Genomic DNA, 26,337 nt, shown 5'->3' on the forward strand with positions numbered 1-26,337 from the left:
GGTTCAATTCCCAGTTAGGGTGCATGCCTGTGTTGTGAGCCAGGTCCCCAGTAGGGGGGGTGTGAGAAGCAACTGATCGATGTATCTCTAGCACATTGATGGTTCTCTTCCTCTCTTTCTCACTCTCTTCTCCTCTCTCTAAAAGTAAATAAATAAAATCTTTAAAAGTATATATTTGCAATAAAGGAAGTGTCACTTGCTTTTTCATGTGCCTCTGTCTTACTTGTTTCTGTATCATTTGTTTCAGGTCTTGCCTTTGGACCTAAAAAATTATGGTTCCATCTATTGCTTTCTTCTTTATTCAGAACTATATTATCGGTCTGTTCAAAGAATGGACTAATCAATGTACTTTGCATCTGAACTGGCTACATAATTTGCAGCTTTCAATGAAACTAAATGGAGCCTCTTGCTTAAAAAAATAGGAATAATTTCAAGACAGCAATAGTAGACCATTAAAACAAGCATGGAGATATTCTCAATATGGAATACAGTGTGAATGTATATTTGTACACTGTGATGTTGACTCCATTTCTCATACAAATGTTTAACTATTGTTGACAATGTTCTTTCGATTACAATCAAAATTAAGTAAAAGACTGAGAATAGAAAATTATATATATAATTTTCTGTTCTATTTAATTTGGTTAGAACTGAGGGAGGCAATGCCTTTTGTTAAATAATAATGATGATACTCCACAGACTGTTAAGCTGTATGTTATATTTAGCTAGATCTTAGAAAAGTAATTTGGGTCATTCATAGTTTATAATTTAGAAATAGGTCAAAGGAAAAGAAATCAATTTGAAATTGTGTTTTAGGTTTCTACCTCATTGCTTGTTCAATCATGAAAGAGTCACAAGATGCCTTTTCCTAAACCTTCATTAATTGTGACCAAAGCACAAAAATATTAAACACATATTTCTGGACAGGAAGCACAATTCACTGAAACCCCTCTGCAATATTTATGCTGCATATGTTCCATGATTTGCATACAAATTGTTCATGGAAAGAAATTAGGTTTTGTTTTGATTTAGTAATGGGAATGTGTCACATAGTGAAAGAGGGCTCACATCAGCAATATTACAAATAAAGGTGTGTTTAGAGAAGAAAAAGTAATCAGAGACATTGAACACTCCATTACTGGTATAGTTTAATTAAATACTATTCCTAAGTCTAGTGTTTAAAAACATATATTTTTTTGCCCAGAAAACATTTTTAAAATATTTTAATATAATGTAAATAAATACTTACTGTATATTATTTTGCCTTTTTCAGTCAACCAATTAGTGTCTACATTTGTGTATCACAATATAAGTAAACTAGACTGAGACTTGATTTGCTAAATACTGTAGCTGTGGTTCTGTCAGTGTATTTTTGACAAATATGACTGAGTTTTAGTTTTTTTTTTTAAATTAGATCCAAAAGAAAACAAGAATGTTCACCCCATTATTATTGCTTTCCTAGAGGCAATTTTACAACTATGATTATAAATAAGCTTCTATTATCAAGTGTTATTTCCCAAAAGATAAGGAAAAAACCATCATTGGTTCTCCCTTGTGTGTTACATAGTTTCTGGCAATATGGAAACCTTAAGAGGCCATGTTCCCTATTTAGACGTTTTAAAGCTTATCTTGACTTTCTAGTAGTTTTCTTTTGTTTTCTACATATTTTTCTTCAGGGAAATTTAGAGTGTAGAAGGGGTAAAAAGTGACTAGGGAAAAGCAAATTAAGTTAGTAAATATTTGTTGAGCATATATACAAAAGAACATAGGCTAGTAGTGGTAGAACTTAAAGGAAATGTAAACTAGAGCTTCAAATCCCATTGAGGAGCATGCAATCTGTTATCAAAAATAGAAATATAAAATAGGCATTTTTTTAAATTCAATATTCTACAAATGAGGAACTAATGGGTTCCAATGTCTATGTTTGACATTGTTAGTTTAATGGTGAGTAATATTATATACAGTTCCTAGCCTCACAGAGCTTACTATCTGGTGGAAAAGATAGGCAATCCAATAATCAAACAAGCCTAAAATTGTCACTGTGATAAGAGCTATGCAGATCAACATGGTGCTATGTCTAAAAGAGGGTAATTTGGTCTCCCTTCTTCTGCCTTTTCCCCCAGGGTAGCTTGGGTGAGCCTTTTAAACTGTATATAGGATCATGTCACTCCTCTGCTCCAAAGGCTTCCCATATCATTCAGAGGACAAAAGTACTCATTTTCTTTCTAAATGTAATTCTCACTCTTTTCTTACCAGGCACCCTCCTGCCTCAGGGCCTTTGCACTGCTGCTCTTCTATCTAGACTGTTCTTCCCTGGGAACTGAGTACCTTAGTTCCTTACTTCTTAAGGTCCTGATTCAAATGTAATTTTCTCAATAAGGTCTTTCTTAATCATCTTACTTAAATTAAAACATCAAATCTCTGGGACTCTCCAATCTCTTCCTCCCTTTATATTTCTCTAGTACTGATCACTATATAACAGTCTATCATTTATTTACTTTGCTTACTGTCTACCTCCTGTGTTAAGTTATAAGCTCAACAAAGACACAGGCTTTGTTGTTGCTGTTTTCTCTCTTATCCTTGGTTCCTACCATAGAGCCTGCTGGCATATAGTAGACACTCAGTTAATACTTACTGAATAAATATACTCATATTCATGAACATTGAGAGAGAATCTCTGAGAAGATGAAAATTTGGCTTATAATTCAAGGATATAAGTAGATATTTAAAAAAATTTTTTTTTTGGTTATTTATTTTTAGACAGAGGGGAAGGGAGGCAGGAAGAGAGGACAGAAACATTAAAGTGTGGTTGCTTCTAGTATACCCCCCGCTGGGACCTGGCCTGCAATCCAGGCATGTGCCCTGACTTGGAATCAAACCAATGACCCTTTGGTTCACAAGCTGGTGCTCAATTTACTAAGCCACATCAGCCAGGGCCTAAGTAAATATTTAATCATCTAAAGAGAAGAAATAATGATAGTAGCAATGGTAGTAGTAAGAATTATATTTAGTGCTATGTACTAAGTCCTTTACATATATTAACTGTTAATCCTTAAAACAACCCTGCAAAGTAGGTAAAATTATTATTCTCCACTAAAGATATGAGAAGTTGAGACACAGAGAGAGCTTTCCAGGAAGAGGAAATAATATGTGTAAAAGCCATCTGAATGTAGGAAATACAATGAGAAGACTAAAAGAGAGTCATAGCTGGAGCTGAGAGAGCTAGGGGATGTGGTGGGAGAGGAACCTGGAGAAAAAAGTTAGAAAGCAGGTGGCCAATGGACTTATCTGTAGAATAGCATCATATTCCTGATTCCTCAGGCAAGTTTTGGTTTATGATTGTTGGCCTTTTTCTTTCCAAATTTCCCTAGGTTGGATGGTAAACTGAGCAGAGGAATTCTCTCTCTCTCCTAAGAGCAATGAGAAGCCACTAGTAATGTAATCAGATTTCCATTCTGAAAAAGCAAATCTGACTGCAAAAATAAATTGAATTAGAAGAATTTATGTGGGTACATGTATTAGGAGACAATAATCTGTAATGCTTGCCTGGGTATGAGTAGTATTAGTAAATGCAGAGAGATAAAAACAGACCTTAAAAATATTTAGAGGGTAAAATCAAATTAATTTGGTGACTAGTTTCCTATAAGGGTGATATAGAAGAAGATGATGTCAACAAAAACTCCAGTTTTTCTGGTGTTAGCAACTAGATAAAGGAATTCCAGTTCGTTTTGATAGGGAAAAAATGGAAGAAAATCATATGTGTATGCAGGTGTAGAATGGGAGGAAGAGGGTTAAATATAAATAAATGGGAAAAATTATAATGTTAGTTACATGATAAATTATCAAATAAGATGTCTAACCAGTAAGTAGTATTCCATTATTAAAAGATAGTACAGTGTGGATCCACCCATTGAGTTGTTTCCAGTTGTTAATGATTACATATTTCCTCATAAACACAAAATATTGGCTTGCCTGGACTCTGGGGGCAATCTTCTGTAAGACCTTTGTAGTTCTCTCTTTGTATAGCACTCTTGTCTCTGGTACTGTCTTATGAATTCTAGACACCTTGGTTTCTCCGGACTTGTCCCTGTTACTCCATAGTAGGTCTTAGAAGAAGCCTCTTAGGAGCTTTTCTAAAAATGTAGTAAAATTTGTAGTATCCAGTGATTTGATTCAGTAATTCTAGGGAGGGTAACTCTAATAAATTCTTTTTACAAGCCTTAATGTGACTCTAAAGCATCTGAATATTTCATCACTTACCTTGATAATTAGTTCAATGAGCCTAGGGGTCTAAAAAGATTTCATTAGGCAAGTAAACTTTGAACTAACTTTTAAAAAGTAGAATTTGGCAAGTATATGTTCTATGCCCAGTACTGTGCTAGAATGGTCAAATAAGCTTGAGGGATGAATGAAATGATTGATCTTTCCTTTCTGCCTACTTCAAATCCTATGTTTACATTCCCCTCTATAGTTTTCTGTATCTTCCCCAAACAAAATTTATAACTCATACCTTCTGTGTTCTCTTAGCTTATACATTATCTCCATTAAATCCACATTTACCTTACATCTTAGTGTTTTTGTTGTTTCTTCCACTTATTTATTCATAGCTTTTGAACAATTAATGCTTTTGACCTCCAGAACTTAGCACAGTGCTTAGAATACCTCGAATATTTGCTAATGTGCTCCTTTTTTAATACTCAGAAGTGGGAAGTAGTTAATTCTTTTAATGTAGAAGTCAGTTCTCATATGGATGTCTTTAGTAATGAATTGAGAGGTACAACAGTGTATTAGCTAACTATTGTTGCATAAAAACTACCCCAAAACTCTGTGACTTAAAACAACAAGGATTTATTGTCTTAAAATATCTGTAAGTCAGGGATCTCAGGGTTCCTTAGAGGGATCCCCTGGCATAAGGTCTCTTGCAAGGTGATGGGTGAGGCTGGAGTCATTTCAAGGAGCAAAAGGGGGAGAACCCACTGAGTTCATTCAAAAAACGGTTGGAAAAAAAGCCTTCATGAAGTGTTTGAAAAACTAGAATCTTAAAGAAATGGTTTTGGGCTATAATAATATAGTATAGTACAGTGATTAGCCACGTGGGTGCTGGATTCTACCTGCCAGCGTTTTTCTTGTATCCAGATCATGCCATTTGCTAGCCATGTGATGGGATTTAGAAGTCTGGGCTTGCGTCCATGCCCAGCTGTTTCTTGGCTCTTTAATTTTTCTCAAGCCAAAACTACTTGGGCAGAATAGATGCTGTGCTTCTTTTTACTTGTGTTGCAGGATTCTGTTTTTAGCTACTTAGTATGTATCTTTGTTTAACATGATCAATGGACCATTATGCTCTCACTGTTTTCTGTCCTGATAATAGGTCTCTGACTAGATGACTATGTTCTTTATTTTAATAAACTCTTTCTCTAGAAAGAAAGTTATCTGTGATTTATTTCTGTACCTGTCAGTGCATAGTGTTTCATAATCAGCTAAAACATTATTACAACTGTAGATTTACCAATGTCATTGTGTCACTTATTCTAAGTTCTTACAGACCAACATTTTCAATTATATTGTTAAATAAAGTGCCTGTAGATACAATTGATTATCCACATCTGCTGTTTGAAAATAAATTAAGATAGTATTTTGCAGTTCATCAAATAGTGAGTTATCTGGCCTAATTAATGAGGAAGCTCAAAAAAGGGATCCCTGTATATTCCACATATGTGCTTGTAACAGGGCTAACTTTTGAGCCTGAGACTTACCTGTTGATGTTGTCTCCTTTGTTTTTAAATTCCAGCTGCTGGAAATTCACTGATCATTGATATAATTTTTTAGGGGGATTCTTATTACTTAGTCTTGTCTAAGAGACACACTCTGTATGTGTTTCTTCTTATGTTCTATGAGTTGACTCTGACTCACCTTTAAGGTATAATTTAGCAGTTGATTTTCCAAGTGGAAGCAAATTACTTGTTTTCAGAATGCTTTGGCAGAAGAGCTTCTTTTGAAACAATGGAAGTAACAGATGACTTGAGTTAGAGAACAAAGGTCATGAGAAAGCTGGTTGTCAGATGATATTTGTTCTACTCCTTGATTATGACGTCCAGAGAGTATGCAGTATAGGAAGGAAGATCAGTGAGAGGGAGCCTGACTTGTACCCTATTTTTTTCAAATCTCTACAATTACCATATAGTGAAAAATGTTGGCAAACTATGTAAATAAATCTTATAAGAAAAAAAATGTGGCTTTTGAAATACATAGAACATGATGTTTTCATAACATGGTGAACACTGAAAACCAACCTCTTTTCCCAGCCAGGGATTTAAAAATAAGACCCTCACATAAAGAAATGCTGTAAACAATTTATATATATCTATTTATTTATTTATATTTATATCTTAGAGCAAGGTAATGAGTAGCTGGAAGGCTCAGAAACTTTTGCATCTCTTCCCTTAAAAATACCTCTTCCATGGGCTTCCTTAACAAACATTTCTTTGTTTTTGTTTTTCTTTTTAGATGACTCTTTCCTTTGCTGGCTCCCTTCAGTTTTTAGCCATAAATATCCCACAAATATCTCCTCCTTCTTCGTGGTAGTAATGCTATCTCCTGTCTTCAGTTATTACCTCTATAAAATGATACCACATGCATCTCCAGCCTTAACCTCACTGCTTCTCATCACTCTTCTTCATCCATTGGTTTCTACTCATGTTCTCATCATTTCCTGAGAAGTGATAAATTTATTGAATTGATGAAATTCTTGTATTATGTGTGTATAAGTTAATATATGTTTAAGTTTTATTTTTACAACTTAAGAATATGGAGCTTCCCTTTAATTTATTTGATAATATCTTGTGGAATCATTTTCTGAGTAATATTAAAACCCAGTTTAATTTTAACCGGAGATAATAAGATAAAGATCACATAAGAGAACCTAATTTCTATGACAGCCTGAAGAAACTATTTTCCAATAGGTTTTTGTACTCAAATATTTAATTAGAGAAATGTTAGATTAAAAAAAATCATTACAAAAATATTCAGCTAATGTTGTAAGTGAAAAACTGTGTAACTACATGATAGAGTGTTCTCACCTAACATTTGCAATGGGTATCAATAAGTGAGTATATATATTTAAAAATAGATAATTCTACTGAAAACAGAGCATGAAGTCAAGAAAAGTACTTCTTAAATCAAAAATACGCTACCATCTGAAATGCTTTCTAAGCAATATAAGCCTTCAATACAAATAATAAGCAATTATTGGTATCTTTAATTGGCACAGGTTTTGATAGTTGTCTGAAAACTTGAGAATTGTTTTCACATCTTGATTGAGGGATAGGTCCCAATTAAAACAGACTGTGGTGTCAGTTGGATAAGAACACATTGAGTGGACAAGGGGAATTGGAAGGGACTTGATAGTGCAAGTAATTAATTTGAGAAACAGAAACTTAAGGTGATGTTCCTGCTTCCTAAATTCATGAAGTAGAGAAAGTTTTATCTTCAGGCTCATTTGCCCTTTTAGGCTTCCACTCGTACAGTCATCACTCACTGACAACTTCTCATCCTCTCTCCCCGTCCCCAGCCCTCCCATATGCTGAATCATGTGATTCTGCCATATAATACCTCTGAAATCTATTCTTCATCCCAGGCCACTATTATACCTCAGCAAATTTTACTCTTACATCTCTTTTCTTAACTTACTGCAAGACTCTCTTAAACGATCACCCTGCTTCCAGTCTCGCTCCCTCTAAAATCGATTGTTTATATTATTACTAGAAGGATCTTTTTAAGATGCAAATCAGAAGATATTTTACTCCTACTTAACACCTCTTGGTGAGTTTCTGTACACTAAACTTTTAGGAAGAATGCTAAATTCATTATCATAGTTTATAAGACTCTTCGAGATCCATAATATGCAACTCCTACTTAGAATAAGTTTTAACTTCATTTTTCTTCTGTCAACTGTAAACAATTACAGTCAGGGTTATTTTTTCTGGTAGTGTTGCCTATATGTCCATCCATAAAAATCCTTGAAAAGTAATATCAACCGAGAGCTATATCCTCTACAGGACTGTCTGAGATAGCAAGGCAAAGAATTGCTCGTTGGCTCCAAGTAATCACACAAGAAGAAAAACAGTATGGAGTAGAGTGGTTTTTTGGACTTCCATAGACCTGAGTATAAACTTTAGCATTTTTCCTTACAAGCTGAATAATTTGGAACTTTATTGTTCTTATTTTCAAAATGGGGCTATAATAGCAGTTCCATAAGATGGTTGTGAGCATTAAATAAAATAGATGTACTCATTTAGTCCATATAGATATTCTCATTGCATATATTCAATAAATATTTGTACCTTTTGCTTTCTAATGTCTCATTCACATTTATAAGAATCAAAGAGCAAGTGATAAAGATGACAGCAATGCCAGGAACTGTATCCACCCAGGATTAAGGTGGTTGGGAAATGGAGTGGAAATACGTAAGAGGACTATCAGCTGCCAAAGAAAGTAGGCCCAGTGTTGGAGAAAATCTGGGAAAAACTGGAGAGGCGTGTGTGTGTGTGCACGCTATAGAAGAGTAAGAATGTAATAGTCATAGTTGGACTCAACCAAAGAATATATAGAACAAGATATCTTAGGGTTACCACTTTCTGAATGCTTACAGTTGTGTACCAAGCACTGAACTGAACACTTTGTATGTAGTAACTGAAATAGGAGGGAATTGAAACAGACAAAGGAGATCAAAAGGAAACATAGTTGTCAGTATGGAAAAAGCAATACTTAAAACACTTAAGAGATGAACTTAGAAACAGGCACCCCTATATAGAGTAATAAGCTGACAGAGAGCTAAGGAGCAAACTCAAATAACATGATGTCAATCAATCTGCGGAAACAAAGGATATTAGGGAGCAAACAAATAGTAAGAGATTGAGGGTGGGAGGTGGGGGTGGGTGGGGCAGGGGAAAGTGGTGGCAGGAAAATGGAGACAAACGTATTTGAACAATAAAAAAATAAATTTAACAACAACAACAACAACAAAACAAATAGAGATGCTAGAGAAATATTTTTTTATTCTCACCCAAAGACATTTTCTGTTTTCATTGACAGAGGAAGAGAGAGAAACAGAGAAACATTGATTGGCTGACTTTCCATGTGTGCTACAACCTGGATGTGTGCCCTGACCAGGAATTGAACCCATGCTCTTTCAATCTACAGGACAATGCTCTAACCAACTGAGTTACACTGGCTGGGGCAAGAAACATTGAAGTAAGGAAAAGACTAAGAACTGTCATTGGAATGAGCAATTAGGAAGCTTCTGACATCATTTTTCGGAGATATTCCCCAAAGTGGTGAAGTCTGAAGCCAGATCATGGTGAGCTAAGAGTAAATAGGTAATGAGGAAAAATGGACAGAAAGTATAGACTACTCTTAAAAGAAAACAGTGCCCTGGCTGGTTGGCTCAGTTGGTTGGAGCATCATCCATTACACCAAAATGTTGCAGGTTCAATTCCTGGTCAGGGCACATACCTAGGTTGGATGTTCAATCCCTGGTCAGGGTGTGTACAGGAGGCAACTAACTAATGTTTCTTTCTCATAACAATGTCTCTCTCTCTCTCTCCCTCCCTTCCTCTCTCTCAAAAAGCAATAAACATATCCTCAGGTGAAGATTAAAAAAATGGTAAAGTTTAAGAGAGACAGCAATTTTAACTGAGATTGATAACCATTTTATTCCATTGAAAATTTACTTTTTTCTACATTTTATTTCATGGTACATTTAGTTTCTCTTGATATGGTCATTTTTTTCTTCTTCATCACTTACAATGACTTTCATAAGATGAAGTATACAGGGGCAGCTAAATGGGACCAAGCCTAATAAGCTAAAGTCATACTGTAGGGGAAAAAATCTGCAAAAAAGAACAATGATTATCTCTGCTCTTGCAGGCATTACTTTTAGACTCTGAAATTTTAAATGATAACTTCTGGCCACGTCAGTTAGAAAGATTAAATTCCAGTGCCTCGGGTAAAAAATCCTTTTACCTGGAGCCAAATCTTCTTATTCTTCACTGAAACAAATTTAGAACATGAAAAATATAGTTTAGAGGAGAGACTTCCAGTCAAGATGTTAGGATAGGTAAACATAGCTCACCTCCTCACACAACCACATCAAAATTACAACTGAACTAGAACAACCATCATTCAGAACTGTCAGAAATTGAACTGAATGGAAATCCTACAACTACAGAATTAAAGAAAAAACCATAATGAGACTGGTAGGAGGGGCAGAGATGCAGAATGGTTGGTCCCACAGCCATGTGTGGCAGATAAAAATCAGGAGGGATATCTCAGGAGCAAGGGGTCCCAGCTCACATCAGGCCCCCCCAGCCAGGGTTTAGGTGGAGGAAGAAAAGTGGCCATAGATTCTGGCTATAAAAAACTATTGGAGTCTGAGTTTGGGGAAGACAGAAACTGCTAGAATCCCAGGCAATTCCTCTTAAAGGACCCATGCACAGACTTATTTTGACTCACTCCATCTGGGCTCTGGTGAAAGGGCGGCAGATTGAAAACCTTCAGAGGCACGTGGGGTGAAATTGAGTTGTCCAGCATGAGGGTGAGAACTGGGGGACAGCTTCTTCCAGGCAGAAGCACCGACGGAGGTCCTCCCCCAAACAGAGCCACAGAGCCAGCAAGTGGATGCCACATCTGTTTGCCCCACCCTGGTGATTTCCTGAAGCCTGGCCCCACCCAACTTGAAGGCCCACCCAAGCTGTTTCTAGTGGTTTTTTCATACAAATGCCATGTCTTAGCCCATGCTTCAGATTTCCCTAAATCCTCTCAAACAAGCAGCATCTGGTTTCAGCAAGCACCCATCCCTCTCACTAAATTTTTCCAGGCCTGGCAAATTTTTCCAGTAGCAACAGCTGGCCTCTGTTCACAGCTTGGCCTTACCTGGGCACCTCCAAGCTCAGCAAAAGTAGCATTCATCTGCAGATCACTTTGTAGCTTATGCTATATGACCATGGAGAATACAGAGGGTGGCTGACCTTGGACATGCAATCAAGGCTCAACTACAACAGGAATGTGTACATAGCTCACATAATGGGCATACCTTAAATACCCAGATTGAGTAATAGGGGAGGCTGTGTCACTGTACCCTACAGGACACCTACTACATTAGGCCACTCTACCAAGCCTAGGAAACAAAGCAGCTCAACCTAATACATAGAGACAAACACAGGGAGGCTGCCAAAATGAGGAGGCAAAGAAACAGTCAAAATAAAAGAACAGAACAAATTCCAGAAAAAGAACTAAACAAAATGGAAACAAACTACTAGATGCAGAATTTAAAACACTGGTTATAAGCATGTTCAATGAACTTAATGAGGACCTCAAAAACATAAAAAAGATTCTATCAGAAACAAAGGATACACTAATTGAACTAAAGAACAATTTGCAGGGAATCAACAGTAGAGTAGATGAAACCAAGAACCAAATGTGATTTGGAATATAAAGAAGCAAAAAACAACCAGTAAGAACAGCAAGAAGAAAAATGAATCAAAAAAGTAAAATGTGGATAGTGTAAGGAGCCTTTGGGACAACTTCAGGCTAGCATGTATTCACATTATAGGGGTGCCAGATGGAGAAGAAAGAGAACAAGAAATCAAAACCCTATTTGAAAAAATAGTAACAGGAAACTTTCCTAACTTGGTGAAGGAAATAGACATATAAGTCCAGGAAGCACAGAGATTCCCAAACAAGATGAACACTAAGAGGCTCACACCAAGACACATCATAATTAAAATGCCCAAGGTTGAAGACAAAGAGAGAATTATAAAAGCAGCAAAAGGATTCAGTTACCTATAGGGAGATCCCATAAGACTGTCAGCTGATTTACCAAAAGAAATTTTGCAGACTATAAGGAATAGCAAGAAATTTGCAATGTAATGAAAAGCAAGGACCTACAACCAATGACTTCACCCAGCAAAGCTATCATTTACAATGGAAGGACAGATAAAGAAAAAGCTAAAATAATTCATCACCATCCAAACAATGGATAATTGTTTCATTTCATAATATATGAAATGTTAAAGGGTTTCCTTTAAGAAAAACATCAAAAATATGAACAGTAAAATGGCAATAAATACATATCTATCAATAATTGAATCTAAAAAACAAACTAAGCAAACAACCAGAACAGAAACAGAATCATAGATATGAAGAACATTTTGATGGTTGCCAGATGGGAGAAGGTTGAGAGATGGGTGAAAAAATATAAATGGATTAAGAAGTACAAATTGGCAGTTACGGAACAGTCATTGAGATATAAAGTACAACATAGGGATTAGAGTAGCCAAAGAATGAATATGCATGACCCATGCACAACAGTGTAGGGATTGCCTGAGGGAGTGGTGGGGAAGGATGGGTGGAGAGGTCAAAAGGGAAAAAATATGGACAACTGTAAGGGCATAAACAACAAAATATAATTTAAAAAGAGAAAAACAAGTAAAAAAGTAAAACAATTTAAAATTTTATATAATAGTGATTTACCCACAGTAATAATTAATGGAAAGATTAAGTTGTGAAGATAAGTAGTATAAGCATTCAGAGAACAAAATTATCAATACAGTAAAGTATTTGCAGAACGTTTTTGTGGAGAACATTGAACTCAGTTTGGCCTTGAGACAGGGTATGTGGCAGGCAGAGAAAGACAGGGAGGTTTTCTAGGAAGGAAGAGCAAAATGTCAATAAGTATTTCAACTGCAATCTGGAAATTGAAGGGACTTCCTTTTGATGCTTTTGGGAATCAATTAGTAAATAAAAATATCTGTCAAAGGTAATTTATATAATAATTGCCATACTATCAAAATAAAGAGCTCTAATCCACTTTCTGTGCTCATAAGACAACCACTTAATGGGAGGAAATTTGTGGTGCTTATCTTTCCAACAGTAAAAGGTACAAAGTTACTAAACTATATTGGATTCATGGTTCTTATTGTATTAATAATAATACTGATATATATATATATATATATAAATCTAACTATTATACAATTCATTTCCTTAAAAAGTTTAAATATTATTAAAATAGCCTTGCTGTGATAAGAATTGTTTCTAGTTTTCAATTTTGGTAGTAGTTTTGTTGTTGTTTTGAGAAACAAAAATCAAAACTATGTATTTTCTTTAAAATTTTTAAGACAACAGAAACTTTATGCCTTACAAAATCTTAATGAGATAATTTTGTAAAATTCCAATCACAGTTCCTGACATGGGGTTTACCAACGGTTAATTTGAAATAAATGATCCATAAATGTTTGTTGAATTCTGTTATTTAAAATTTCTACCATTTAATTGGTTCCTAATTGATAATGATTAAATTCCATTATAACTAATGGTAGTTATATATTTCAGTTAATTTTTATTAGAAATACAATCTAATTTAATTATTATTTGTGTGCCTACCATACACTTAGCTTAATGGCAAATAAAATAGGTTCAGTCTGTGATTTCGTGGAGCTTCAAATAGTAGAAAGTAAAAGTGAGATTGATTTACCAGTCTTTTCAGGTTCTAGAGTAGGGGAAGCATAAATAAAATGATTTGATACAGACATTTTCTGACCTAAATGTTAATATGCGTGCATTTCTCTTAGCTGCGTGACTGGCATATTTGTACATCACAATATATTATATTCCCATAAGACTACTGGGAGATGCTTTCCCCATAATATCTCCAAAAGTCATAAAAATCAATAAATGCATTCTATTCATATAAATAGCATATGAAAATATTCAGATAATTCCAAAGTGAAATGTTCAATAGTTAAACATTCCCTTGAATTTTAAAACAAACTAAATAAAGCCTACAGTTCAATAATGACTGTATGGTTTCATTAAACTTACATTTTGACCATTACGCAGAAAGCCAACTCTTTGTAATTAACGAATATTCAGCCAAAAATTGACCTTCTGAATGACTGGATAAGTGCAAACTTAGGAGGAAAAAAAAAATTACTTTGACTATTTATTGAAGCCTAAGGGCTGTTATCTTTTAGAATGAAAGTAAGTTCTGGAACCATGCCTAAGAAATTGGCTCTATATGTTAACATTTGAGAGTCCTTTTTACAATAAAAATTCATGCTGTCTATTTTATGCTATATTTAAAATAAGAGAAATTGTAAAAAGCTTCATTTACCTTGATCGTTAGTGACCTTTTTAAAAGGTTTCTAAGATTGAACTCCCAGGCATGTGAAGTCTAAGATACAAGCACTTGAAATAAATGGCTCTGGCATTCATTTTCAAGTTGGATCTACAGTGTTTCTAACTGATAGAAAGCTTCCTCTTATCTAAGATTGAGCCAGTTAGTTCATCTACTTAAAGGTTAGTGTTAATGAGATCAAGGTCACAGGAGGGACTTGATGAAAAGAAACTTTGAAGTTAAACAGACCTGGATTTGAATTGCAGCTCTGGCCCTTACTGGCTATATGACCTCATAAGTTACCTAACCTTCACAAGACTCAGTTTCTTCACCTTTAAAGTGAAACAGAGGGTCCTGTCTTTCTGTGTTTTGAGGTAGAACAGTGAGAGGACCCTCCCCTTACTATTTATGCACTTAGTTCAGGGCCTGATACATAATATGCCCTCAATAAATGTTAATTGTGGTCTTAATTTTTTATTATTGGATTGGCCAAAAGTCTGTATTTTTTTTCTGTAAAATAAAAGACACATTTTCCATTTTCACCAATAACTTTATTGATTTGGATATGTTGAATATGTCTGCTATCTCCTACATTGTATAATGTTGATTCTTCTCAATTAATGTCTCAGTTAGATCTCTGTCAACGTCACCTGGTCTACCCAACCGTGGAGCATGACCTAGTGAGAAATCATCATAAAACTTCACAAACCACTTTTGACATGTATGGTCAGTCACAGTGCCTTCTCTATACACTGCACAAATCTATTTTACAGTTCAGTTTCATTTTTACCTTTCTTGAAGTAATACATCATAATATGATGAAAATGTTGCCCATTTTCATCCATCTTCAATATTAAAATGGCTACAAAAATTCACCGATTTTGATAAGTTTCTTTATGCACACCAATATGACAGCTGTCACAATATAATCTAACAAAATTGTTTCAAATGAAGTTAAAGACAACTAAGTGTTACTAAGGCCATCTTAAAGAAAAAAAACAAATGAATGCTTTAACCAACCCAATAGAAAAACAATTCACTGTATACATTATGTATTCTATTAATCATTAGTCCACAATATCCAAATACTAGCAAAATCATTGTCTTGGAAATATGTAGAAGTATATACACCTGCTTATATTTTGGGATCCACCAGAAATTTTAGATGTTCCAGTAAGAATTCTCTCTGACAATTATGAATTCTAATGTTATCCCAGGAATTGAATAATCTATTAGGATAATCATGTTAAATAACAGTTTTAGCTAATATATGCTCAATAAATTGTATGTGATGCAGGAATAGATGTGTGATTGATGAATGAGCTACTTAAACTGTGAAACACTCAGAAACAAAGCTTGAGGCAAGAGACTAAAGATTAACTTCTTTCTTGATAGTGACTTTCTCCATGACTTGGAGAAATTTCCTAATTCCTCTAATTCTTAATTCCTTCCTCTTAAAAACATAGGAGTTTGATATGCAATGTCCATGGTTCCTCTCTGGTTCTGAGGGGCTGTGATTCAAACATGCAAGGAAATGACTTAGGAGGCAATTTATTAGGAACAAAAAGAGGTAAATCACTTGAGCTCTTACATCCCATCTTCCTGATTTGTCTTCTCAGTCTAACAGAGTTTGGAAAATTTTTCAAATGCATATTATTTGACCAATTAAAAGATGAACAGTATATTAGGAAAATCTACAATGAAAATGAACATATCTTAAGAAAATTATCCCAATCAGTTTTCCAGAGAAGAGAGATTTAGAGATGAGTCTTTGGGAATAGGAGAAACCTGACGCATCAGCAGATTTGTTGGTAAACTTTGGCTTTCTATGGAGACAGCTGACCGAAAGCTCCTGGTAGATTTTTACTTGTTCCTTCCTCACTCTCTTCCTTCCTTCCTTCCCTCCATCTTTCCTTCCTTCCTTCCTTCCTTCCTTCAGCAAATGCTTATTGAATGATTAGTATTTGCAAGGCCACATGCTAGCCTAGGATTATAAAGATGAATCTGATATATACTTTATCCTTAAAGCACTTTCTCTTTAGTAGGGGTGATAAGGCATGTGTATAAATTCTTAAAATTTTCAAATGGCATGAAAGAAAGTTATATAAGAGTTGAGAGGAAAGAAGACAAGTCAGTTGGCAATGAGGGAATCAAAGAAATTTTAGAGGGTATGGCATTTAGATTGAGTTTAAACATGTAAACATCTGTAGACTGGACAAAAGAGAATTCCTGGCTGAGGAAGTAGTATGAACAGAGACTCAAAGGAGCAGGAAACAAAATGCAGTTTGACTATATAATTGAATTTATGAAGACGAGTAATAAGAGATAACATTAAAAAGGATACCATCACATTGAGAGGACCTGGAATGCCATAGTAAGGTTTGGTCTATTTTACAGGCAAAAACAAGCCTTTTTGGAGGGTTTGGAGAAGGGAGATAAATGAAAAATATATTTCAAGATGATGATTCCTAGAGAAGAGTTATGTGTGGTTGTTTAAAATGAATGTTCATGGGCAGATTCCCCCAATAAAGCTCCTGAGCTCTTTCTTTTCCAGGCTGCTGATGTGCTGCTGCAGCATGGAGCCAATGTCAATGTGCAAGATGCAGTTTTTTTCACCCCATTGCACATTGCAGCGTACTATGGGCATGAACAGGTAAGTCTGACAGTAGTATTTCCAGAGGCTGGGAGACCGCCTAGGTGCTCCAGGCTTTTGCTGAACTGTCGTAGTTTCAAAGAAAAGATATTTAAGATATCCTTTGCATTATTTTTGCCATATTATTATCAGCTCCACCCTTGAGGAGCTTATTATATGTCTCCATAGAAACAATGCAGTTGTGGAGTTATTCATTTTCACTGATTAATTTAGCAAGCAAGGGAAGCAGTAGAGCACATTGGTCGATGTGTGTCCACAGGAGTAAGTCAGCCTGAGTTTGAAAAATTCATGGCTTTATGACCATGTGATCTTCATTTATAGAATGGGAAAAATATTAACAGAACCTACCTCAAAGAGTTGCTGTTATGACAAGCTAGTAAATTGGTAAGAGCTCAATAAATGACACTGTGTTGATCTCATGACAATAACAGTACAATAAATCATAAAGTCCTTTCCAAAAGTTCTCTGAAAAAAGGTATTATTCAGAAACTGAGTTTCCTTTTTTCCATGTCATGGGATGTGTTAAGCTCAAAATTGTCTCCCAAAATATGTTCTAATTTCCAGGTCCCATGCATGTAACCTTAAGAGGGACTTTGCAGATGTGATCAGGATAAAGACCTTGAGATGGGGAGATTACCTGGATTAATTGGATGGTCCTGATGTGATCACAAGGGTCCTTACAATAGGAAGCAGGAAATCAGACTAGCAGGAGACAGGACAGTGGAAGCGAGAGGTTGAAGTGATGCAAGAAGGGACCACAAACTGAGGAATCCAGGAAGCCTTAGAAGCTGAAAATGCAAGGAAATGAAAGCCTCCAGAGAGCATGCAACCTGCTAACACCTTGGTTTTAGACTCCTGACCTCTAGAACTAAAGGGAATAAATCTGTGCTGTTTTAATCCAGTGTGTGGCAGTTTGCTACCATGACGATGGGAGATACAAGGAATAACCTAGATCAACTAAAAAACAATCACTAAATGTGCTTTAAATATATAATTTGCTTTAAACATATAATTATATAACAGGCATATATTCATAAAAGTTTATATTCTGTCAAAAAAATTTGTATAGAATGCCTTAAAGTTTACAATGTACCTTCATTTAGTAAATAATTTCATTTGACCTTCACGACAAGCTTATGAACTTAAGATGCGAGTTAGTTCAATTATAGGACAGGCACTGAGTTAAGACTTTTATGTGGATTTAAAAAAATTTTTGCTACAACCCTGAAATTAGCTATCATTTGCCCCTTCTTATGAATGCTGCACATGAGACTCATTCACAGCAGGTAACATGCCAGAGTCATGCAGCTAATAATAGAAAATCTGGAATATGTACTCAGGCCTCTCTGGTCCCGAAGCCCATATTCATTCTTGTATCAAAAAGCCTCTTATCCCTATTATGTTAGTGAACCAAATCAGGAAGTCCAGATAGTTTGCCTAGTGGCAGAGCTAGAGTTTAAGGACAAGTGCTCTAACTCCAAAGTTCATTGATCTTCAACCTTAACATATTGAAAGACAAAATTTTTACACGTTGCTTTTAAACACTGCTCTTTAGCTACACACAGGGAATGAAATAGCATCAAATAAAATAGAAATACAAATGTAATTGGAAAATCAAAACCTATGCATTCATTTGACATCCCATTTTCCCTCTTCCTTATCTTATATTTCTAGATCACTAGTCTTACTCCATTGTGAAGTAGGATGATACCTTTGCTCCTTTGTAGATGTTGTGCCATTGTACTGCCTGAGGATCCCAAGTTGAAAATCAAACTAACTTAGGTTTCTGTGCTGTTCTAGTCATTCTGCCTTTATTTTTTTCTAGCTGGCATATGCTTGGACACTCTCAGACCTGTGAAGTGTGACCTATAGCTAGGGAAGATTGCTCATTTCATTGAGGTGCTGCTCAGAGTGCACTGGAGTGCACTGCAGAGCTGGGCACTGAAAATGCTTTTGAATGTACAAGGTCCCAGGCGATGAAAAATTTCCTTCCTTTTCAGACTTCATGCACAGACAGGATATACACACTGTATATTATCTGTAGAGTTATTCTCTTTGGATATTAACCTCATCACCCAGCAGAAATATAAAGAGCTTCTCTGTATGTTTGGTGGAGAGCTAAATTTGTTTACTTCCCCTGAATATATAGTCACAATCTTATAAAATTATGCTAAAATGTGGATGGCCCTTTTACGATAAGGGACTTGCTTTTTGTATGCAAAGACAGCACATAAGTAATTTATGGATACTATTGTCATTTGCTAAAAAATGCTGACAGGAGAATGGTACATTCAATATATAAATGTGCCTGATGTGCCATGTTCCTTGCCATTTGTTTATTTACTTATTTTTAAGTAGAAGAGTAGATGTTCTGTACCAAGAGCAATATTTCCTAGGTATATAATAATACTGCATAATAGACAATCGATTTTGAAGATGGTTTAAATTTGTCCATTATAAAGTCACATAATCAGAATATATGGAGTCTGTGTAAGTGGAAATATGTGCTTAGGAGTGCAAGGTTCTGGAGACTAAACTTCTACTGCTCTTATTACTGCTGAATTAAATATTGGTCTACCACTAGCCAACAAAGGGATAAAATACACATGTTTCATATTGGTGCTACACCTCTGCCAACATTTATTAATAGGCACTTTTCTAAGTGCTTTATATGTGATAACTCATTTAATCCTCACAATAACTCTATAATGTTGAACTATTATTATTCTTACCTTAGCAATGAAGAAACTGAAGTTTCAAAAGATCAAGTAATTTATTTAGGATGGCATAGCTAATAAATAGAAGTTGATTTTAGAACCTTATTGCTTACCCACCACACTCAATAGAAAGTTTCCCCACGTACCACCCAGCTAATTTTCTTACCTAGAATTTCCATCAAATATGTACCATATTCCTGAGAGGTTTCCACCCAACACATGTTTATTTGATTCCACGTAGAGTGTCAAAATAGTTTTAGAGCTTGAAGTCATTTTTATCCTTACACCTAGGTGATCAGGACAAGGGAGGGGTTCTTCCCATAACTGTTATTTAACTGACCCAGATGCATCCTAACTTACCCCTTGGGAGTGCTGCAGTGACTTCTGAAATTCTCAGGGGAGGCAACATCAGGTTTAGAGAAATTATTTGGAAGGTTTTTAAGTGAATATGTAAGTGATTTGAAGGAATCCCAATTATCTGAAACAATCTCTGGCCAACTCTTAAGTTGTCTAATACTTCATCTCTCTCTCTGTCCCTTTGGATATGATCTCAGCTGAGTGTTGGTGCAGCTATCTCCCCTTTACAGGAAAATCCAGAAAATGACCCAGAAGTTCATTAGCAAGATGACCATGAGTGACTTATAAATGGAAGTGTTGTGAAAACCAAGAGTCAAGTAAACACTGTTGGCTCTAGGAAGAAGGAGACATTGGAAAAGATTTGTACTAAATAATGGGTGACTTTAGAGAAGATTATTTATGTACAACGAAGACCTAATCCTGAGACTGTTATAGTTTTAAACTTCTTGTTAGATCATATAATAATAAATTCCTTATATTTAGGTCAGTTGAGTTAAGATTTTCAGGCAAAAATAAAAGAAATGCTAAACAATATCTCTTCCCTATTGCTGAAAATTTTGCCTTATGTTTTGACTTTTGGTACTAATTTCCAATGAATGGGTCCTTTAGGTAACCCGCCTCCTTTTGAAATTTGGTGCTGATGTAAATGTCAGCGGTGAAGTTGGAGACAGACCTCTGCACCTAGCATGTGCGAAAGGGTTCTTCAATATTGCAAAACTCTTGATGGGAGAAGACAGCAAAGCAGATGGTAAGATTATATATTTAGAAGACCTTTACTGTCCTTTCTTATTTACTAGAAAATAATCTTGAAAATGATTAATTCTTTACTTATGTACTAATTTGAATATATGAATCAAACTTTTGTGTTATGTCTTCTTCACACATTTTAGCTGAATTCCTAATATATTAGGTGCTGCAGTAAAAAGTAAGGGGTTATCCTAGATAAATTATTCCTATTTGTTGTCATTCACTGACCTTTTTTTAAATTGAGATAAAGTTTACATACAGCAAAATTCCCAAATCTCAAGTAAATATTGATTTAAGTGAATATTTACTTAGGCATAGACCCATGTAAAAACCACCCAGGTCAAGTTATAGAATATTTTTATCTGGAAGGTTGAAAATATTTCAACTGGAAAGTTGTACTCTGGAAATATCCCTTGTGCTGCCTTCTCAGTAAATAACTTTCACCACCAAACATAATTAATATTCTGGCTTCTGTTGCCATAGGTTAGTTATTTTTCTATTCTGGCAGTTAATATAATTTTATGATTGACTTCTTCTGATCAACACAATGATTTTGACTTTTATCCATGTTGCTGCATGAATCATAGTTCACAATTTTTTAATATTTTTATTTTCAGTTACAGTTGACATACAACATTATATCAGTTTCTATTAGTGTCAAGTGTACAACACAGTGATTAGACATTTATATAGGTAGGTTGCTATTTTTTATTGCTGAAATTGTTATTTTTTATTGCTGAAGATTGTATGAATATTCCACAATTTGTTATTGATTCTCCTCATAATGGACATTTGAGTGTTCTCAGGGTTTGGTTTTTATGAGTGCAGCAGGCAGAAATAGTCTTTAATTTAATTCTTTTTGTGGACATATGTATTCATCTCTCTTGGGTGTGTGGGGGGGTGTGGAGTGTGTGTGTGTGTGTGTGTGTGTGTGTGTGTGTGTGTAGTGGAATTGCTGAATCAGAGGGCAAATCAGAGGGCAAGCACATGTTTAACATTTGAGGAAATTTCAAACAGTTTTCCAAAGTGTCAGTACCCTTTTTCATACCCACATCAGCATGAGAATTCCCCATATCCCCTCCCACCCAATATTTGATATTACTATTATTTTAATAGACATGGAGTTAGAGTGTGATAAGGCTGGGAAAAGAAGCTCTAGAATACACTTAAAGATTTTAGATATAGTTAATAGAATTTCCTGCACCTTTATATTTTTTAAATTATAAAATGAATTTTGAAAAGTCAAGTAAAAATGGAGTATTGAAAAATGTTTTTTTCTTTCTCTTTCCTTTTCTCTTCCCTTTTCTCTTCCTCGCTAAAATTATTTTGACACAGATTCACTCAGAGTTACATGTTGTCATTAAATTCTCTCAGCTATATCCAACATTCTTTCATTGACCCCCAAGAGACCTAATTAAAAGCTCAGCTGTAAGAGTTGCTGGCCTTTGCAGCAGAAATGATGCACATTTCCAAAAGGACAAGGTTGTCAAAGCTCTAGAACTTCCAGTTCCTTGGTTCAAAATTGAGACTGATATTCAGTTAATAAACCTAATCGATGTTTTCATTTACTCATAAGGAAACACAAAGGCTCCCAGAGACAACTATGAGGAGAGGCTAAGGCAGTTTCCAGTTTTCATGTTGGAAACACAGCCATTTTATTTTGCAAACTTTGAGAAACAGAGTTTGTGTTATTTTCTATGAGCCAGTGTACAATAACTTAGGCGTCTTCAGAGCATTATAACAAACTCTGTTGTCAGGATGCAAGGTCCACTGTTCCTTGGACCTTGTTTAAGTAGTCTCTTTGATTCTGTTAGTTTAGAATGAGCAGAGGTACACCTCTGTGAACCACTGAACACATAATTGTGATTTTGAAACCACCTCACTCTTCCATGGGGTCAAGAACTGCTCACTTTTTTTCCTTTTATAATCAATGCCGTCCTCTGCTTTTTATTCATTTTCATAACTCCAAAGCTCACTGGTGTCAAAATGAGTGTCATTTATGATCAGCATGTCTCTAGGATCAAAAGGCTCTTCTACAAGAAGCATTGGAATGTGTACTACACCTGTTTTCCCCCTACATATCAGCCTCATATGATATAATTATGAGTATTTTTTTCTAACTGACAAAAGCTCTACATGCCTCCTACTCAACTATTTAAAAAATTGAGAGACAGAGCATGACTCTGATTTTGAAATATTTTTTTAAATTTTTCTTCTAATACGCACTTGATATTTAAGTTCCTTTTGCACTTCAACCAATTACAAAGAATAAACCAGAAGTTCTGCTGTACTGATGGCACTACAAAGGATTTATTATTAGCTAGTTCCCTTATTCCAAAATGTAGCTAAGCCTCCAGATGATTTATTTATTGATTTATTTTTTACCACAGGACATTGCTTATGGTAAATAGAAATAAGAGGAAGAATGAATGGCCCCAAAAGGAACTCAATTTGAAATCTGGTATTTACAGTGTGTTTCCATGGTAACAAAATATCACAAATGAAAATAAATTCAGGTCTCAAAAATTAGCCAAAATGTAATGCTGAAAGAAATATCTTCATTTTAACATGTTTAGGAGATTGACCTACTCAGTCATATGTTTTAAATCTCCGGTCTTCTTTCTTATACTTCTTAGGGCAATGAAAAAAGAGAAATTTGATGGTCATTGAATAAGATTGAGGAGGACAAAATGTTGTTGGAATCCATAAGAAAAATATGGTGAAACAGTCCTCACAATATTTAAAATTCAGAATTTTTAAATTTGCTGTGATCTGAATGTAGAATTCTATAGATCTTTCACCATGAAACATAATAGAAAGTCACAAAAATTTCCAGAACATGGTCAGTAAAAAGTATTTTCTTTTTAAAAATATGTCCTGTCAGAATTATCACACAGATTTAGTATTAAAAATGTATTTAAAACACACATGGGAGTTGCTTTAGAGAGCTAATAATATGTGCTGACTTGTCTGGGTTAAATTCAAATTTTTGCTTTATATTTAAGATCAATAAACAGATATAAGTAAACAGTAACATCCCTTCATCCACCTATTTATCCAATATTTCTGTCAAATGATGTTAATGAACATGTACTGTCTTCAAAGCAGAGGGACTGGCACCGGCACTAAATATTTTCCTTACAATGATTTGCATGATTCCTTTGCTTGAAATTTTACTTTATTTAAATACCTCAATAAGATGTTAAGTTAGAGTAAATAGAATATCATTCATACACTTAATTTTCCTCAGATAAGATACAATAATATGTACTTTTTGTTTTTTTAAATTGGTCCTCAGATAAGATACAATAATATGTACTTTTTGTTTTTTCAAATTGGTCCAAGACAAAACTAAATAGATCACAATGGCTGAAGAATAAATATAGGTGCATACACATAAACCCTGTGTCTGATCTAGATTTCTCCTGACATCTCTGTTTGATTGGTATTTATATCTTCTTTGATGGGAAGAATATCTAGGTAATTCACCAAATAGATAATTTACTTTGAAGTTTCTCAATTCAGCTACAGAAGAATGATGTTGGGTGGGTCCAGGATAGCCAAAGGAAAATTATGAATTAATGAAAAATTGTGTTGCATTCTCCTTTTCAATGTCCCCCTCTGGACCTCAAGAAATCTTATGTGACCTCTAGATGCTCCGAACTCCCTACTGTTCTCAGCTTTGACACAGTGTTGACTTCCCCTGGATTCCAACAGAATGTGAACAAAGGAAAAGTATCATAAAAAGGAAGATAATCAAAACAACCAGAAACATTCTTCTGAAGGAAGGATGTCCTTTTGTGTCACAAATTAGTAAATAAGATTCAAAGACTTATTTTTAAGTAACAGCCCAGGGAAGAGGAGTTCAGTGACTTTGTTGAAGATTTAATTTCCCTGTGGCAGAAGATCTTGCAGGAAAATAAAACGAGACTCATTATCCAAAAATATAGCCAGCTACAAGACCTAAGTCAATATTCATTAAATATTAGATGATTATAACAACAGTAGTAGTAAACTACTTGCATATTTTTAAAATGAACAATTTTTCCTTTTTTTCTTTCCTATTTATCATTTTAAAAATTCCACATACGTGTAGTTTTTTAAGGGCTATTATAGTCTATCTTGAATAAAGCACCCTGTACAGATGGACAAATAATCAAATAATAAAAAAATGGCTATAGGCCAGTTGATGCAGTTATTTTAGTTTTAAAAATTATGCCAAAGCAGATTCAGAATTTAGCAGCTTGGTGTTCAGTTGTTCGTACTTTAGCCCTGTAATTCTTGACTATCCAACTAGCTTGTAAGTTATATGAGGTATAGACCCTATGCATTTATAGCTTATTGGTCTTAGCACTTTGCAAATTTCTAGGAAGGAAATTAGTAAAAGGGAGAGTAGACATTTTTATTAAGTGTCTCATATGTGATAGACATCATGCTAGAAGCTGTCCAATTATGCTCTCCATTAATCCTTTCAGCATTCCTGCAAGAGTGGTATTACATCTATTGTTACAGATAAGAAATCAGTACCTCCAACACCTAGCACAGTACTGGTGCATAGTGATCATTTAATATTTGTTGAGGAATGAGTATGTATCAGCCAGGTGTTCTCATTTGCAAGCATTAGAAACTAACTATTCTAATTTATAAAAGCAGTATATTAAAGGATATTGAGCAGCATACAGACTCTCCCCCAAGACAGGGTCAGAAAGCCAGGTTTGGAATCCTTACAGTGAAGAACAATATCCAAAATCTCACTCCAAAACTAGTCCTGTGAAGACATACTGCCACCCTCGCTAGGCACACACAGCAATCCTTGTGATCCTGGCAGGCACCAGCAATGCAGGGCACTGGGTCTGTGGCGGGATCACTCCTGCCGGAAATTGGTTGGAGCTATCCCACCACCGCTCCATTGCCCAGGTAGATTAGGCTCTGCTATTTTGTGTCATCGACTCCAATGTCAGTCTGATACAATGTGTTGGTTGGAGGACCCTATAGATAAGTGTCCAAACCAGGGTACTACTGAGAGTGAAAGGGTCACTATTAAATATTATACTAGGCTAACAGGCCTAAACTAGGACATATGGTCACCCTCTGCCCATCTTGTTTGTTAGCTACAAAGGGAACTTGGAAATATTTTCAGGTTGTATGGTAGAACATGGTTTTGGCCTCTAGTCAGTACTTTTAGTATAGGAAATTCCCAAATGTCAAAATAGGTTATAAGGCTGGGTGGGCCAAAGAAAAGGACAGAAGCCCACTATGGAATGAATAATAGAACGTTAAATAACTGTCTGCAATAACAGGATTAATGAAGTCCGCCTCAATCTAAAGCTCATTGTTTTTCTTTATACCGTGCTTTGTATACAATGGTATGACATTTCTCAGGTAAACGTACATCAGAACCTTCTAAACAGTGTTGTAAATATACAGAGAACTAGCTTCCTCCCCCCTAAATTTTTAAACCCAGGTATCTGGACAATGGTGCTCTCTGGTCAAGATCTATAAATTTAACATTCTCCAGAGGGTGAAAAAAATCAATTTGAAAGGAGATATGTACGAAATTAAGGCCATGAGTACCTCTTAGGTACATATTAGTTTCCTGAACTATTCCATTCTGCAAGGTAGATTTGATTAGATGAGTCCCATAGAATTTATGGGAACTAGAAGAAAGCCTGTTTAATGTGATTATAGGC

General features: G+C 35.2%; 1 protein-coding gene across 1 annotated transcript in view; it reads left to right on the forward strand.

Moving 5' to 3' along the window:
* The window catches only part of TNNI3K (TNNI3 interacting kinase), a 294,113-nt gene that overhangs the window by 60,548 nt on the left and 207,228 nt on the right, over positions 1 to 26,337 (forward strand). The window contains exons 6-7 of the mRNA XM_054566852.1: positions 16,728 to 16,826; positions 20,510 to 20,648. Of these exons, the coding sequence (XP_054422827.1) occupies positions 16,728 to 16,826; positions 20,510 to 20,648 (238 nt within the window). The remainder of the gene's footprint in view (positions 1 to 16,727; positions 16,827 to 20,509; positions 20,649 to 26,337) is intronic.

Source organism: Pteronotus mesoamericanus, unplaced genomic scaffold, assembly GCF_021234165.1.
Source record: "Pteronotus mesoamericanus isolate MK-2021 breed Mesoamerican mustached bat unplaced genomic scaffold, CSHL_Meso_final contig_181, whole genome shotgun sequence".
Taxonomy (NCBI): domain Eukaryota; kingdom Metazoa; phylum Chordata; class Mammalia; order Chiroptera; family Mormoopidae; genus Pteronotus; species Pteronotus mesoamericanus.